Source organism: Mustela erminea, chromosome 5, assembly GCF_009829155.1.
Source record: "Mustela erminea isolate mMusErm1 chromosome 5, mMusErm1.Pri, whole genome shotgun sequence".
NCBI classification, from domain to species: Eukaryota; Metazoa; Chordata; class Mammalia; order Carnivora; family Mustelidae; genus Mustela; species Mustela erminea.
The window spans coordinates 117,460,036-117,477,593 of NC_045618.1; the positions used below are offsets into that span (position 1 = coordinate 117,460,036).

At 51.6% G+C, this 17,558-nt stretch overlaps 1 protein-coding gene across 1 annotated transcript in view; it reads left to right on the forward strand.

Annotated features, from left to right (window-relative positions):
* FBLN5 (fibulin 5) overlaps positions 1 to 14,505 on the forward strand; it is a 72,930-nt gene extending 58,425 nt beyond the window's left edge. The window contains exons 9-12 of the mRNA XM_032344648.1: positions 1,953 to 2,075; positions 3,019 to 3,145; positions 5,757 to 5,952; positions 13,513 to 14,505. Coding sequence (XP_032200539.1) covers positions 1,953 to 2,075; positions 3,019 to 3,145; positions 5,757 to 5,952; positions 13,513 to 13,674 — 608 coding nt within the window. The 3' untranslated portion in view covers positions 13,675 to 14,505. The remainder of the gene's footprint in view (positions 1 to 1,952; positions 2,076 to 3,018; positions 3,146 to 5,756; positions 5,953 to 13,512) is intronic.
* The last annotated feature ends 3,053 nt before the right edge of the window (positions 14,506 to 17,558 follow it).

Genomic DNA, 17,558 nt, shown 5'->3' on the forward strand with positions numbered 1-17,558 from the left:
AGAGATTTTACATCTTTGGTGGTTTTGCAACGCTTTCCAGTTGACTCACTTTACCCGAAACTGCCGTCTTCTCCACGTTCGCCATGGTGCCCACTTTTCTAAGACATAGAGTGACCCCTGGCCTACTAGGGCCCCTCCCTAATAGGAGGGGGAGGTGGGTGGAGGGTGGAGATGGGTGCTGCCATCTCCTCGGGGCCGGTCCTGCTTAGGGGATGCCCCCCAAACTCAGAGCCCCTTAAGTCCTGAGCATAATTGCTCCGGGAGACATTACAGCATCGGGTTGATGGGTCATAGGATCTGGAGGCTGGCTGGCTGGCTGGCTGGCTTCAAATCCCAGCTTTCCTGCTTACTCGTTATCTGTGAACTTAGTCGGGTTACCTAACCTCTGTAAGCCTCAATTTTTCCTCTGTAAAGCGTAGCTAGTAATAGTGCTTCCTTCAGAGGGCTGAGGCAAGGATTAAGTCAGATGAGGCCTGGGGCGCCCGGCTGGCTCAGTCGGTGGAGCGTGCGACTCTCGATCTTGGGTTTATGAGTTTGAGCCCTACATTGGGTGTAGAGATTACTTAAAAGAACTTAAAAATAAGATCTTAAAAAAAAAAATGCGATGAGGCATATGAAACATTTAACCCAGCCCTTGATACATTACAAACACTCGGGAGCTACAGGTTTTTATTATTGCTTGTACCAGAGGCATGGACCAGAATCTACAAACATAACAGCGATCCAGGGGGGACACTCTCTGTTGATGGGCTGGGGCCAGAGCCCTGGGACCCTACAAGGTCCTGGGGGAGGCAGAGGGGAGCTGCCAGAAGCAGATCTTGCCTCACTGGGCATGCTTTGACTTTTCGCATCAGCATCCCAGTTCTGCTGGCTCCGAACCCCTCGCCTGGAGACCGGTGGGAGAGATGGGACGGAGTTTCTCCTTCCCTGATGGGAGAGGCGTTGGGCGTGTCACACCCAGGATGAGCCAGTGGTGGGGAAGCCGCCTTATTTGTGCTGACACCCTCCCTGGGTGCTCCCAGGCCCCCGTGGTCTGTGAGCGAGAGAACAACCCGAGGACATGTCACATGGGGAAACTAGTGAAAGCAAGTTTTCGGGAAACAATAAATGAAAGAAAAACATGTTTTCTTTGGCGCGCCTCTCAAATGAGGCTCAAACAGGGGCTTGGTTGCCAAACTCTGTGTGCGACGAAGAGTTGGCTCTTCTGAGCCGGCCTCTGCATCAGCTGTCAGGGCCAACATGGTCAGTGGCTCTGCCTTCACGTCCCCTCCTCTGCAGTCAGAGGGTCGCCCAGCTCCAGTTTCCCAGGTCCCAGTGGCCTCCTGAGGCTGGTGGGCCACCCAGGGATATTACGCTCGCTCACCCCAGGGCCGCTCCAGAATTTTCTCTTTCAGGGAGATATTTGGACACAAAGACATTTTAATCTAATGGATATCCCCTGGCCTCCTGGATATGTCCCTTTCAGTTGTGACTTTAGAAATAACATTTCTCAACGTTGGGGTGATTAGAGGGGCACTGGCACTGGTAGAGTTGCCCTTTTGGAAGACTGGGGCCAAGGAATGTTTTTTTTGGGTTTTGGAGAAGCGCTCTGCACCCAGAAAACTCCAATGGGCAAACAAATCCTGCCCCTGGAAGTGGAAGGTACATTCACCTGCTGGGCAAAATACGTCTGTAGTGAGTGGATAATGTAGCTGAGCCGGAGGTAGTCATGTAGGGGGAAGTTTGATGGAGACAGATTTCAGCTCCAACAATGAGAGCTGTCCAAATGTCAGTGGGTGTCCTCCGTAGGTAGTGAGCTCCCTGTCACCCGAGTGTGTGAGAAGTAAGATGGCAACTTTGTAGCCACAAATGTACCATCATATGTGTCAGGAAGGTGTAGGAGTTGGAGGAGAAAAACACTAAGCCCTCAGGTGGTCTGATTATAAGCAGCAGGTGTGACTTGTCTCCCCCAGACATGGACGAATGCAGCTTCTCTGAGTTCCTCTGCCAACATGAGTGTGTGAATCAGCCCGGCACGTACTTCTGCTCCTGTCCCCCTGGCTACATTCTGCTGGACGACAACCGAAGCTGCCAGGGTAAGGCTGTCCAGGGGGGCCTGGCTGGGGAATATGTGAGGTGTGGGCTGGCTCAGGGGGTCACCTGGATGTCTTCACCTGGGGAAGGTGGCAGAGATGAAGGCAGAAGTGGGTTCCAGCGGCTCCCAGAGGGCCAGGCTCTGACCTTGATGTTCGGCCTTCCTGTCTTGTGACCCATACTTTGGCTTCAACAAGGACATGGCTACTCTCTCTTCTGTCCTGAGTTCCCCAGAGAGAGGTGATCTGTCCAGTTTCCCTGACCCCTCAGAGGAATGCTCCAGACCCAACCAAGGCTTCACTCATGGACCTTGCGCCAGGCCTCCGGGAAGGTAGTCTAGTTAGTGTTTTTCTACTGACTCCTCAGAGAGCAGATGCCAGAGACTCACACGTCTGACTGCTGTGTGCCTCAGAGAATCAGGACCCCAGGCTGTGAAGGGGGTACATCTCCTCCAGATCGGCTGCTTGGGCTGATTCCCACTCCCACGGTCCACCCACTGGTGCCAGTGGAGAGGCTGGAACTGAGCCACTGACCTATTCCAGCTCCTTGAACTTACCTGAACATCAAGCAAGAATTCTCTGTGGCAGTGCTGGACAATAGAAATATAAAGTTAGCTGCTAAATAGGAGCCCTATAGAAGTAAAAAAGAAAGAGGTGAAATTAATTTTCAGGATTTTTTTTCATGTAATACTTTTGCAATATTATCATTCCAACTTGTACTCCATGTAAAAACTGTTGATAAGATGCGGCATTCTTGTTTTGTACCACATGGGCAAGGTCTGTGTATCTTTTCCATGCACAGCACATCTCACCTTGCACTGGCCACATTTCCCATGCTCAGTAGCCATCTGTGGCCGGTAGCTGTCACAGTGGAAGTGTAGTTGTGTAGTAAAGACCCAGCTGCAGCACCGTCCTGTTTCAGCCTCTTACCTACCCTGCATTTCAGATATCAATGAGTGTGAGCACGGAAACCACACGTGTAACCTGCAGCAGACGTGCTACAATTTGCAGGGGGGCTTCAAGTGCATTGACCCCATCCGCTGCGAGGAGCCTTATCTTCGGATCAGCGATAAGTAAGTCATTTGAGAAATGTGTGCATGAGGGAGGGGTCTGGTTCAGGAGGAGAAATGGGTGTATGAGGGAGGGGTCTGGTTCAGGAGGCTGCCAGGGTGGCGGAGAGGACAGTGCCCCGGCCTGGCCTGTTGGCTACCCCTCGCTCCCACACACAGAGGTACATCTGCCCTCCCTTCTTGCAGTGCCACCTTTACCGCCCTGAGCAACACCCATTCCTTGCCCTAGGGATAAAGGGATGAATCAGACCCATCCATCTTGTCCTCTAGGAAGGAATGCAGCATCTAAGAGCCATTTGTGGCTTACCAGGTTGCTTCCTGCTCTGAACAGAATCTGGTAAAAGAGGGTGAAGCCGGGGCAGGCGGAGGGTCCATCACTGCAGACAGCTTCCCTCCATGCTATGAGCTGTGCTTCCAGCAACGTTTTGCTTCTGGTTCCAGGACCCTTCGGGACAGAACACAGAGTTGGCTGCTCTCCCTGATCCCATGGCTGGTTCTCCCTGGGAACTACAGGGCTGCCCTTGTCTGTGGCCATGGACTGACCCGGTTCAAGGCACAGCACTGAGCTAGTGTGGCTGGGGACATTGGTGACATGCTGCTGAAAGCTGTCTGCCTCCAGGACCCATTCCTCCTGACTCCAGTCACCCCCTTCCAGCCTGTGCCCTTGTCCATGTGTCCTGTGCTCCTGGCAACCCAAACGGGACTTGCCCTCACCTTTACCCATGCCCTGGAGCATCCAGCCTCCCAACTTTCGCACACCCGCTTCCGCCATATGGAAGGCATCCCTCCCGCCGCCGCGTAGACAGATCGGCCCGTCTTTCAGATCTTAGCTGCGGTACCTCCGCCCCTAGCTGTTTGTGAGCCTCTTCAGCTGCCCTCCATCATCAGGCCTGCCTCCAGGCTTCTTAATTTAGGAAGCAAGTCTTGTCTGTGGGACACGTGACATTCCAAGGGGCCATTTGGGCACCAGGGACATTTTGGCTTGGCTATTTTGATCAGCCTTGAAAAAACAAAACTTTCAAAATTATTTTTATGAGTTCCTTGATCCAGTGTTCGTCCAGCTCCTGGTACGTGGCAGACGCCTGTGCCGGGCACCGTGGTTTTTTTTTTTTGCCCTCGTGATAGAGGAGGAGAAAGACATTAAGCAAATTGGCTTGTAAATGAAAACATAATCATAGATTGGGATAGGGGCTACGAGCCAGAGGAATGGGAATTTATAGAAGGAATATGTAGGTTGGACTTGGTGTAGACTGGGGAGTCCAGAAGCTCCTCTGAGGAAATGGCATTTGGTCTGGGATGGGAAAATGAGTCAACGGTGGCAGAGTGGGAGAGGAGAGGAAAAAGCATGGGCCAGGCTTACAAGGTAGTGGAAGGCTGGCTATCTTTAGGAGATGGAGGAGGTTCGATTGCTGCTGCCTAGTGAGTGAAGAGGGCAGTGATTGGAGGGAAATTGACAGAAGCCAGGTCCCCTGGGTTTTACAGGCTGAAGTGGTGTTTAGTTTTTACTCACATTGCAAGGGTTGGCCATTGAAGAATCTTAAAGCAGGACGGAGGCAGAGTCTGGTTTTTTGACGACGGGCGCTCTGGCTGCCATGTAATGGTTTGAACCGGGAGGGACCTATTGGAAGGCCATCCTAGAGGTCCAGGAGAGACCAGACGGTGGCCTGAACAACAGCGTTGTGATAAAGGGGATGGTGAAGGGTGGTTGGACCTGGACTGTATTCTGGAGATAGAACCAACCAATGTTTTGAAGAGAGAGCAGAAGTTTAGGGAAAGCCCCAGAAACAAGACAAGGCCGACGCCCAGTTCTGCCCATCAAGGCACCCCACCTACAGTTGTCCTCATCCTGTTGTGAACTATCACCCCTAGGGGGAGTCTCAGGGATGAGGTGAGAGATTGGGGTGGTTAGGGAGACATCAAGCGGCCTCTACAACAAGACTTTCTTGGGAAAGCGAGTCAATGGTTTCATGTTATGAAATGCTGTTACTAGTAAAGATATTTGTGTCCATGATTTATTTCTCCCATGAGAACAGGAACTATTTGAGGTCAGGATCTTATTGATCCTTGCAATTCCAAGGGTCTAACATTGTGTCTTATAGTGAGTTTAGTGAGTTCTAAGCTCTCGTTTATCAAACAAAAAGATGAAGGGATGTTCTCCACAGACCGTGCGAAGTGCTACAGAGAACGTCCACGGGCCACCGAGTTCCTGTCCATCTCATGCGATTTCTCACTTTTAGAATTTCTTCATGAGTATGTACGTCTGGGGAAGTAAAGGGCGACATGACCAGCAACGTCTTTTGCCAAATAAATACATGAAAATATAAAGTGCGTCAGAGAAGGTGCCAGCATTCTTCAGACCAGACATCTAAGGCTTACCCTCTAGTAGCAGGAATATCTGAGTGGTCAGAATAGGCCATTCTCTAGGAAACAGAGAGCTCACTTGCATCCTGGTGAGTTTGTAGATGAGACCCAGGGACCGAGAGGACCTACAGTTACAGCATTCAGATGTTAGAAGTGGGGTGGCCTCCTTTTCAGTGTTTTAAGGGAGGAGGTAGGTACAAAAAACATCTGGAAAAGACTTACCGCATTCTCGCATGATTTCCCTTCCCAACAGCCGCTGCATGTGTCCCGCTGAGAATCCTGGCTGCAGAGACCAGCCCTTTACCATCCTGTACCGGGATATGGATGTGGTGTCAGGACGCTCGGTTCCCGCTGACATCTTCCAAATGCAAGCCACGACCCGCTACCCTGGGGCTTATTACATTTTCCAGATCAAGTCTGGGAATGAGGGCAGAGAATTCTATATGCGGGTAAGAGGGGCTGGTCACCGTCTTTAACAAGGCTCATGTTGTTAACCTCCCCCCTTCCCCCCTCCCCCGCGGGGCTTCTGGAAACAGGTCTGAGAGCAGCTGGGAGGGGTGAGTGTGAAGGGAGTAGAGGGAAGCGGGTGGAAGTCAGGACTTCGAGGTTCTGATTCCTGTGACTTTCTGAGCAGCCTTGTGAAAACTGCTTCTCTTTTTTGAGTCTCTGGATCCTCATTGTCTGCTGTCATGGGAAGTTAGGCCGAGGTACAATCCTCTGTCCTGCCTGGAGGAGGCACTCCCATATCCTGTTATCCATCTGCTCATTTGACAAATATTTATTGCCTACTGCATGCTTCCAGAAACCGAGGCTAGGGTAGTGAATAAAACACTGCTCTTGTGCCACTTCCATCACAGCAAATGTAAAGGCTTGCCTCACAGAAGCCGCCCAACAAAGTCGGACATGGTGGCTCTTTTAAATTTAAATGAATTAAAATGAAATGAAATGAAAAATTAGGTTCTTCCCTGGCACTAGCACATTTCAAGGGCTGCGTAGTCACCTGTGGCTGCTGTGTCAGCCCCGATAAAGAACATTTCTGTCATCGTAGAAGTTTGACTGGATGGCACTGCCTTATCTGTATCAGGAACACACGTTAGAACACACGTCCTCAAATACATTCGCCTCGTTGTAAATTCCACACACAGACCCTCTGCCCCTACATTACGGAGTTTCCCTCCTGCACCTCTTCTGAGCGAGGTTTTTCACGTTTCAGTGTGAATCGGGGCACTTCTCCAAAGACCGGATTCCAGAGCCTCCTCTCTGGAGAAGCTCTTACAGAAGACGGTGGTTGAGGCCTAGTGTATCGGTTTCTTGTGGTTGCTGTGACAAGTTACCACAACTTTGTGGCTTAAGACAACAGATACTTATTTTCGCACGGTTCTGGGAGCCAAGAGCCTGGACTCACGTTCACTGAGCTGAAACCGAGATGTCCCAGAGCCCTGTTCCCTCCAGAGCTCTAGCGGAGAGGCCTTTCCTCGCTTCCTTCCGTTCTTGGCGGCGGCCTGGCCTGCATTTCTTGACTTGGGGCCGTGTCCCTTTAGTGTCTGCCTCGGCGGTTCCACTGCCTCTGGTTCTGTGTGTGTCCAGCCTCCCGGTCTCTCCTTGTCTCCTGTGTGACTGGATTGAGGGCCTGCCCAGGGAATCCAGAGCCAAGATCCTTTGCTTAATCCCAGGCTGAGATCCCTTTTTCTTATAAAGTAATATTTAGGGGTTCTAGGGATCTATTTACAGGGCCTGAGATCTCTGGGGGCCACATTTCAGCCCCCTCTACCCAGGAATCTGCATTTCTAACAAATACAGCATGCGGTCCTCCAGGGGCGCTGTGGGAATCTATAGACCCATGGAAGCTTCTCCACTTTGAAGTGGGCATGTCTCAGGTCTCCACCTCCCTCTCCCTGCCTGCTGGCAAAATCCTCCAGTCTTTCCCTCTGGGCCTGGGATGATCTAAAAGTAGGGAAGTCTCAGAAGCAGCCGTTAGAACAGATTAGAAAAGGTCCCAGGGGCTGGCATCTTGCCTGTATGCGCACTATGTTTTTGGCAAGACCCTAACAGGACCTGGTCCCATGTAATAAACTGGTCCATGGGACCCAACTTCTGCAGTCCAGTGCAGTAGGGCCAGAGGCTTTGGGGGAAGATGTGGGGAGTTAAAGGTAGAGGAGCTTCTGTAATAGGAGAGGGTTAGAGCTGTATTTATGTCTGTCTTTTCTCCTCCATCCAGCGGGAACCCATATCCCGTGAGCCGAGGCAGCCTTGCTGCCCGTGGGAGCATAAGCCTAGCCCCCTGGCATTCTCCAGTTTGGCCTCTCTCGTTTCTACAGACACAGCAGATCCCACCCATAGGGCACAAAAATGCCCGTTTTGGGGATTTAAAATACCATCAGTGAGACCTCTTGCCTCTTACCTATTTTCCCCAAGCAGAAAAGAAGATCCTTAGAAGGTGACCTTGCCAGGACAAGAATTTACTCACTAGAATAGCACCTGCTAAAACCCTAGCATGTGGCTGACTTGTAAGAGGTACTCAGTGATGCAGGGGAAGCAGAGTGTCCTGCAGGTGGAGGAGGCGTGAGGGAGGCTCCTCCTTCCCGGAGGCTTCCTCTCAGACTCACATTGTCCCAGCTCCTGGGGGACCCTTGACACTCACAATGCTGAGCTGTATGCTTGCGCCCGCTCAGGACATTGGGAAGGGTCCTCATTCTTTAGTATTTATTCAGAAGAGGCTGTCAGGACTCCAAAGCTGAAGAAACTTGGGGACAGGGAGATGGCTCCTGGTTTCTCTTTCTGGCTATGCCCAGGAAGAGAAAACAGGCTCTTCAGGGGGGCCCCGTGCAGCCATGGCTATGGGGGCAGGAAGACAGGGAGAAATCTGCCGGACAAGGCAGGCCTTCCACGCTCCCGTCTGTCCAAGCTGCAGTTCCATCGTCAGGGGACACCCATAGTTGTTTTCCGTGGGTGCCGGAACCAGGCTGACCCGCTTCACTAGCCTTCCACAACTCACCAGTTCTGTGACCTCAGGCACATTACCTAACCTCTCTGGGCCTCAATTTCCACATCTGTAAAGAGGGGATAGTACTTACTTCAGGATTAGATGGGATCATCTACTCAGCCCAGTACCTGGAATACAGGGCAGCTGTTTCGATTAGGCCTGTAGGATTTGGCAGAGGTGAAACATTCAGGAATCTTTTTCTCACTTGCTGGCTCCAAACCTGTGCACACCTGGGCGCCATCTAGATTAATCCAGTGAGACTGGCAGGTGTTTTGGGTTACTGCTGAATCGTCTCCTTCTCCCATATCAAGTCTGAGCTAGTTTCAGTGGAAACCTGTCTCTCACTCAGTGTAAAGTTTCCCCCCTTCCCCTGTTCAGGAGTGGGGCAGGGGTGGAGGGGTGGTAGGCCTCTGTGCCGGCTTCCTCTTCCCCTCCCCCCACTGACAGTGCTGCCTCTGGCTCCTTCTCCAGGGCCGGGGGTGCAGGGGGTGTTACAGATGATGGGAGGGGAGCATTAGGGGGACGGGGTCTTGCTGGCTCGTTGCCATTGTAAGCAGACCTTAGTGCGGTCCCTGGAACAGAGACCCGTGAGCGTGTGTCCTAAGGGCTGTGCTAGGGAGAGATAAAACACACAGCAGCCTCTTCTGATAAATGTGGCGCTTTCCAGGGATACTTTGTGGATTCTCTGGAGAGTTCCCTGAACGCTTTGCACTTTGCCTTCTCTGGTGTTGGCAGTCGGGGTCCTCGATGGCCACTTGCCACCCCACACCTTCCCACCCTCCCTCTGGTGCCATGCCTCCCCCAGACTTTCTATGGGATGGTAATGCCTCAGCAGGCAGGTACACCAACAGGCAGCCCCCAGCAGCCCCTCACCGCACCATGGTTCCAGGTATCTGGGCTGTCACATGTCGACTTCTCCAGGAGAGAGTCAGGCTCTGCTGTCCGCACTCTTATACACCAGAGGACCCACATCCCAGAACAGTTGTCTTGAAACCCCCTCTGGCTTGAGGTGCAGGCCAGTAGGTTAAGGCAGCATGGTGGTAAGAACGGGAGAAACAGATTGGGCTGGGTGGCTGCTTTGCCAGCCATGGATCATGGCTACAGGAACTTTCCAAACAGCAGCAGCAGCAAATCCTTTCTAGAGCTCGACACACACCCTGCATGGCACCAACTGCTTCCCATATATCACACCTTTCATCCTTCCAACATCCTAGGACATAGGGCCTGTGCAACCATCCCAACTTACAGAGGCGAGCACCAACGCCCAGAGAGGCTGAGGAACTTGCCCACAGTCTCATAGCTAGGGAGCACCAGAGCGAGATTCGCAACATCAGGCAGGCGGGTATCAAAATCCACACATGCTCTTACATTTCCCTTTAGGATGTGGGGGTATTTCCCCCTCCTCTTCTAGCTTTGGGATTCAGCAGAAGTTGAGATAACCAGAAAAGTCTACTTTAACATCTAGTAATAGTAGAAAGTGTTCAATAAGTGTTAGTTAGTTTGTATTGATAATGTTTCTTTTTATTAAGATTGTATTTATTGACTTATTTATTTAGAGAGCATGTGCGAACGCACATGGGGGAGGGGCAGAGGGAGAGGGAATCTCAAGCAGACTCCCCATTGAGCACGGAGCCCAACGTGGGGCTCGAGCTCATGACTCTGAGATTATGACCCGAGCTGAAACCAAGAGTAAGACACTGAACCCACAGCCACCCAGACGTCCCCTGCTCCCTCTGCGCCTATAGTGTTGTATTTGGTGGGGCCGATGCTGCTTCTGTTGTCAGGAGGCTGTGAGTGCCTGGGCTGTGGAGCTGTTGTTAGCACCGCCCACGGGACTGGAGCATCATGTGGGAGGGGGGGCTTGAGGGCCATTTAGGCTTTCCCCTGCCCCAAGATTCGCTGAGTGTGTTACACGCCCAGAGGCACACACAGGCACGCGTACACACGTGCATACCCAACTGCCCCTTTCTCGAGCACTGTTGGCAGCCTATCTCACTCGGAGCCCTAGACAGAGGACTGGTGATTGGCCTTGGCCAGGTGCCTGGGGGACACAGTTAGGGCCAGAAGAAGGAGCATGGCCATGAAGTAAGTTCAGACTGAGCCAGAGCACATTTCCTCCGTGACACGTGCAGATGGGGTGGCAGGTCCACGGGAGGCTGACTTGCTTCCTTGAGTCAGACAGGGCCATCCTGCAGACCCGAGCATGCATGAGAGTGAGGCCAAGAAGACGCACATCCGGTGGGCATTTGCCACCTGCGGTCGCTGCGGTCGGCCACACTCGTCCCTTCTTCCTGCACGAACATAAATTCAGCAGCATGTCCTCTGCGGCTTTGAGTCACGCACTGAGAATCCAGGAACAAACAGGATGTGGCTTCTGCCCCTGAGGAGCCACTCTGGTGGGGACGCACAACCAGGCAAACATTTACAGTGTGAAGTGGGGATTCCTCCATAGAGCCGGTGCGGCGGAAAGGTCAGGAGATGGGGAGATCCTGAGACCTTATCACAGAGGGTAGTAGTTACGCCAGGATTGGGGGCGGGGGTGCGGTCAGACACTGCAGTGTCATAGGCTACTTCGGTTACCTTCTGTAGTGTACTTAACCTAGTTATATTGTAGGGTCATGAGGATTAAATAAGAGATGTAGGAAAGGTCATAGCCAAATGCCAGGGATCAGAACTGCCCCTGCCTCTGGGCGTGTAACACACTCAGCGAATCTTAGGGCAGGGGAAAGCCTAAATGGCCCCTGTGAAGCCTGCCAAAGACCCGGGGTTCCGGGAGGCTTCTTTCATCAATGCCCTGACTAAGCCCTAGAAGCCTAATGAGCAGTGGAGACAGCTGTCCTCAGCTTCCCTGGCAGCTGCTTGAGTCCTCCCGTGGGCTTGTGGGCAGACCTTTCTCAGGCTGCAGAACTGGCCCCGGTGGACCTCAGACCCGGTGACCCCAGAGTTCCTTCCAGGGGGGAGAGGCAGTGACCCTCCGACACCTCTACCAGGAAAGCCCAAGTGAATGACTTGGAAGTTCCCAGTCGTTCCAGTGCCCAGTCCCCTTCCAGACCTTGGGTTCTGCAGTTCTCCTCCTGAGGGCTGCCCACAGCTCTAGGTCTTCAACCCTTGGCCTTTGTTCATGCAAACAGTGAATGCTGGGGAGGTATTTGTATATGTAAATGCCGTGGGCATTTCCCTGTGTGGCTGTCTTTTCTGAAAGGCTGGCCTGGTGCTCTGAGGTTTTGCAAGAGTCGACAAGGAAGTCCGAGTGAGCCTTTGTAAGGAGGTGCCAATTGCGCCGATGCTGACGGGAACAGAGGGTGCGGATGCCAAGAGGAAATTGCATGGGTGTCAGGCCATTGATAGCCCAGGGAACGGGGGAGGTCCCAGTGCCTGGCCAGCACCTACCTGTCTGCCCCACCCTTGTCATATTTGTGGCGGCTCTTGGGGATGTTGGATCTTTATGGGGAGTCCTCCCTTTATGGAGACAGATAAAACACTTGCTGTGGCTTTCAGCAGGCCAGGCTTCTTGATTTTGCAAGCCTGGTGCTTTCAGTTTCTGGGCCCTGTGCTGGGCTCTGCAGCTTCTAGAAAGTGATAGTCATGCAACATCTCCTTATTCTCACACACTATGTCCTCTTCAGGAGCCCACTCTCTGGCCACGGCACAGACCTGTGAGCATCTGTCCTGAAGGACAGTTCCAGGGAGAAGAAGTAAAACACACAGCAGTCTCTTCTGATAATTGCTGTGCAGTGGGAAAGGCCTGGGATTGGGGGTCAGACAGCAGCTCTGCCCCTACTAGGCAGGTGACCCTAGGTAGAGGCATAACCTCACTGTGCCCTGGTTTGCTTATTCAGAAAACAGGGAAATAATGAGACATACCTTTAGTACGACAGCCAGCATCCCCAGATTGGGTCTTGTGCTTCTAGATCAACACCTCTCTCTTTCTCTCTTTTTTTTAAGGTTTTATGTGTTTATTTGTTAGAGAACACGCACGTACAAGCAGGGGGAATGGCAGGCAGAGGGAGAAGCAGGCTCCCTGCTGAGCTTCCAAAAGTCTTAGAGCAAGATTCAGTGGAGGAGAAGAGCTCACATAAATCATTAGGGTCCTAGCACTAGGGTCACAGGGTGGTGAGGCTGGAGGGTCCCACAGGCTGTCTAATGGGAGCTCCCGCAGAGGCTGCTTGTCGGAACCACCCGGAGGCCTGTAAACAATTTATTTTCTCCCCCAGCATCATCCAAATGTCCACTTGAGCAGAAAATCTTGGAATGGGTCCCTGGAATTGTTAGTTTAGGAAAAAATGTCCTAGGTGCTTTGGAGGCTATTTGCTTGAGAACTCCTGATCTGGTACAAACCCTCACTGGTGAGCTGAGCCCCAGAGCAAGGGAGTGACAGCCCTGTGGCACCGCGCAGTTAGTTCTGTCCATTCCTGATTATTTCATTCAAGAGAATATTTAATGAGCTCCTACTGTGTGCTGGGCACCAGGTGGGGTTCTGGGGGAGGACAGCATTGAAAAATCTGATCTTAGTCCTAGCTCTTACACAGCTCACGGTCCGGTAGGGACTTAGACCTGCGACATAGACCAGTTAGTGCAGATGGTGATGCACGGTGCTGAGTACTCTCCACCCTAAGGCGGACTGGGCACAGTGGCAGAGGGTCCCAGGATGACCTGAATTAGGCTGGGGGACATGGAGAAGGGTCCTCTGAGGGAGTGACAGTTTGGATGGGTCCTGGAGGGTTAGCAGGAAAAAGCCAGGTGGGATGTGGGCAAAGCCAAGGGAAGAGGGCAGCACCAAGGGGCTCCAGTTTGACCCAGTGCTGTATAGGGAGAGCCCCGGGTGGGCCTGCAGAGGTGGGCTGCTGTCGGACCACCTGGCCCTCTGCTTTGGTGATTGCACAAGAGCTCCCCCAGCCCCACCGCCAAACTGACAGCTTTCCCCAACCTTCTCCCATGTTGCTTGACTGCTTCTGGGGTCCCGCTCACCTGAGGTGAGCCTCAGCCAGGCCTTATCTAACTACTACTCTGGTTCTGTCCTCCGCAGCAAACGGGTCCCATCAGTGCCACCCTGGTGATGACCCGCCCCATCAAAGGGCCCCGGGACATCCAACTGGACTTGGAAATGATCACAGTCAACACCGTCATCAACTTCAGGGGCAGCTCCGTGATCCGACTGCGGATATACGTGTCCCAGTACCCGTTCTGAGCCCCGGGCTGGGGGGGCCGCTGACACTGCCTCTCAGTAGCACCAAGGGACAGGAGAAGAGAAGAAACGAGAGGGAGAGTCAAGTGGGACAGATGTTACGCTTTTCTTGCTGACCGTCTCCGAGGAGTCGGCCCCGATGCCCTGACGCCGCCCGTATCACGGTAGACCCATCACTCTGAAGGACATGCTTCCCCCAGTTCTTACGACGCAGTTATCGGAAAGTATTATTGGCACGCTGACCTGAGATCGACGGTGATTTTCCAAGGCCTTCAGTTTCTTTCCATATTTTTTGAAGGAAATAGATGAGGCTCGCTGGGGTCTGAGTCCATGTTCAAAGACTGTGAACAGCTTCCTGTCACCTCTTCCAAGCCTTCTTTCTGTCCCTCGCTGATCGCTTCTTTGCTGAGGCCCCCAGAGCTCACCGGGCCCCTGGCTGTAGCTAGTTTGCTTCTTGTATCCACAGAGAAGGCTACGGAAAGAAACCCCAGCAGGATCTAAGGGTTTTTAAAGAGTCTATTTCAAAATCATGTGTGGCATTTTCAGCCATCAAAGAGGTTTTCGTTGTCCTTAAATTTGTATAACTGTTTAATCCCTTCCTGTGCATTTTGAGTACTTAAAAAAAAAAAAAAGTGGTAGGATTCCTTAAAAAGGCCTTAAGACACATGTAATGTTCTGACTTCCCAAACCCAGTCTCCTTTCCATTTTACTCCGGTGTTTTCTTCGAGGACACCTTGATCTAGTCTTAATCTTGATCTTGATTTTGTCTCTAGAATTTTTACCCAACTGGGTTGGAAAGCAGAGGTCTCTAAACTGATTAAATATTTGAAGAGATCTTGTGTTTGGTTCACTTTAACTGTCGTGGATGATTCAGCATTTGGGGTTGGTTCTAGTTCTCTTGAAACCTGTTTATGGTGCACTGGCATGAACACTCCGTGGAGAGGTTGATCGTCCCCTAAGACTCAGGCCCATGAAGGCGAGTTGGGGGCGGGGCAGGGGAAATGGCGGTCGGGGAGGGTAGGAGCTCGCATCAACCTGAATCCTCTTTCATTCCATTAGAAAACAACTAACGATCCCTCTGGGCGTGTAGATTATTTCCAGGTACCCTTCCAGAACACAAGTGTATTCACGTTACTTTGAACCAGGGGTCCTCAACCCTTACCGTGTAGAAGGATAACTCGTGGAGCGTCTAAGGAAAAAAAACCCCTGATTTCTTGGGCTTTGCCCCTGGAGATTCTAAATTAGTTGGTTTTTGGTTGGGCCCAGGCCTTGGGACTTTAAAAAATTCTGGTAAATAGCTAGACTTCAGAGTGCACGGTTATAAACCCCGTAACGCAAGGTTGGTGGGGGGCAGATGTGGCCCCGACGTGGTCACCTTACCCTCAGCATCTTTTCAGTTATATGCGGGGTTCGTCCTCCTTTTTCTGATCAGGGACTCTGGATTTCCTTCTAGACACAGAACCCCAGGCAGGAGCAACAAGAGTCAACAGTGCAAGTTGACTTCACTTGGACCCACCACGGCTGGGTCTTCAAGGGCGGGAAGAGCATCTTGGCTCCCTTGCACCCAGACGGCATTTCTCACACCCGTACCACACACCTGACTTTGTTGTCGGCTGTGATTGTTTTTTCTCTAACTACAGCGAAGCGCATCCAAGCCACTTCCCATCGGGCAGTTGAGTTTCAATGGATGTTATTAACAACATCAACAACAAATGGCTCAGAATGCCTCGGCTTCGTAGCTTGGAAGGGTAAGGACAGTTTCCTACAGGCTTGGCAGCACCGGGGGCACCAGCCCAGCTTTCTGCAGAGCAAAGAGCAGGAAGTGGCTGTGAGCCTGGGGCTCCCTTCGCGTGGGAGGCTTGGGCGTCAGGGATCGGTGTGCAGTTCTGGAATGCTGATGGTTTATGTGAGCTCGGCACCGGGCAGCTCTGAATTTCTGACTTCAGTTCAACCCAGCACAAGGGTAAGGTTTCCTTTAATGTTAGGAATGGAAGGAAGGGAGGTTATGTCTCAGTGATTTGAGGACCCATCGGTTTCAGAGGTGCCACATTTGGAACCAGACCTGAGTCTCTGGGGCTCGCTTTTTATTTGCCCATGTCAAAATGTGGCTTCCTGCTTCTAAGGGAAAAAAAGCATGGAGAGACTCATAAACGCAGGCTCAAAGGGTTCCTTGGACCTTAGATCGCTCTTTCCAAACATGGTCTGATGAGTTCAGTGTAAATGAATCAGAAGCATGTGGGATCAATTTACCTTAAAATACGCTGGGGCCTAAAAAAATTAAGGGAAAAATGCCCTGGGGCAAAGCGTATATCGTAAGGCCAAACCCAGAACATTTGGGAAACAGGTATAGAAGCTCCCAGGACCCCTTGGGAAATCGTATATTCACAAGACTGGGGTTAAGCTTGCTCTCTGAGCCCCAGCCTTGAGCCTTCCCGGAGTCTGATGGGGCTGGCGGTTCCTTTGGGCTGAGATACCTGGGCTCTTGGAGCCGGGGCTTGGCGGCTTTGCCTCCTCCCCGAGCTGGGCTGAGAGTCCGTCATATAAACCCTACTGCTCCATCAGGTCCTGAAGAATGAAGGGTTCTCTGGTAGAAGGGGCACTGGATTAAGAGCTGGGACACCTCCAAAGTCCTTGTGTTACCTCCTAATCTTCTGGGTTCACCATGGATGAAAACTTTCATTCAGCTGCCTCTCAGGCTAAAGCTTTGTGATTCCTTGAAATGTACTTGGGGGATGGCAGCCAGCATTTCCATTAAACTGCAATTTTAGAGTTTCATAGGGGTGTGCCAATCATAACATTGTTTAATTGGCATGGAATCCATCTACCTGTTGCCTCTCAGACCCGGGTAATGGACTCAGAAATTTTTTTAGGTAACTGTCTTGGCCCTTAGGGTGTTATTTTTCCAGATGGTGAGAACATTTAAGTCGGTCTGATTACTTCATTTTCAGTGGTATAAACGTTGTTTTGCGGCCTGATTGTTTACTGTAATGTGCATACATTCTTCAGCAGGGTGAGCCATGAGCCCAGAGAGAGACAGAATGACAAAGGAGCAGGTATCCATCCTCTACCCCGCTCTCAGTGCAGGAAGCCCTGTTTGCAGAGGGTTTTGTCTTTCGAGGGGAACATGCTCTGGCTGAGCAACCACCACCCAGCTTTGGTACAGCCAGTTTCTGGCCTCAGAGAGATGAACAAGAGAGATACAGTCTATGGATAAGACCGTTTCCCAAAGGGTTTACGTAGCCCGTGAGACCAAACTGAAATACCATGCGATCTGTGCCTTTTAGCATTGTGAACAAAGTGATTTTTTTTAAAGATTTTATTTATTTATTTGACAGAGAGAGATCACAAGTAGGCAGGGAGGCAGGCAGAGAGAGAAGGAAGCAGGCTCCCTGCTGAGCAGAGAGCCCGATGCGGGGCTCCATCCCAGGACCCTGAGATCGTGACCCGAGCCGAAGGCAGCGGCTCAACCCACTGAGCCACCCAGGCGCCCGTGAACAAAGTGATTTTGGTCAGATTGTCATCATTATTAAGACCTATCTATTTCATACAACAGAAGTTCTTACGCACATCTAGAGATACCTTTTTGAAATTTAGTATAAGATGCCTCTGCTTACAGCTATGAAATGCATTGAAAGAACACTTCATACTTTGAGAACTTTTTTAAAAAAGATTTTATTTATTTACTCGCTTACTTAGAGCATGGGGTGGGGGGAGAGGAAGAAAGAGAATCTCAGGCAGACTCAGGGGCTGAGCCCGCAGCTTGACCCAAGTCTTGCCCTCAAGACCCTGAGATCACAACCTGAGCTGAAATCAAGTGTCAGACGAAAGACTAAGCCACCCAGGTGCCTTGAGACACTTCGTACTTTGTTTTTGTTTTTTGAGATTTT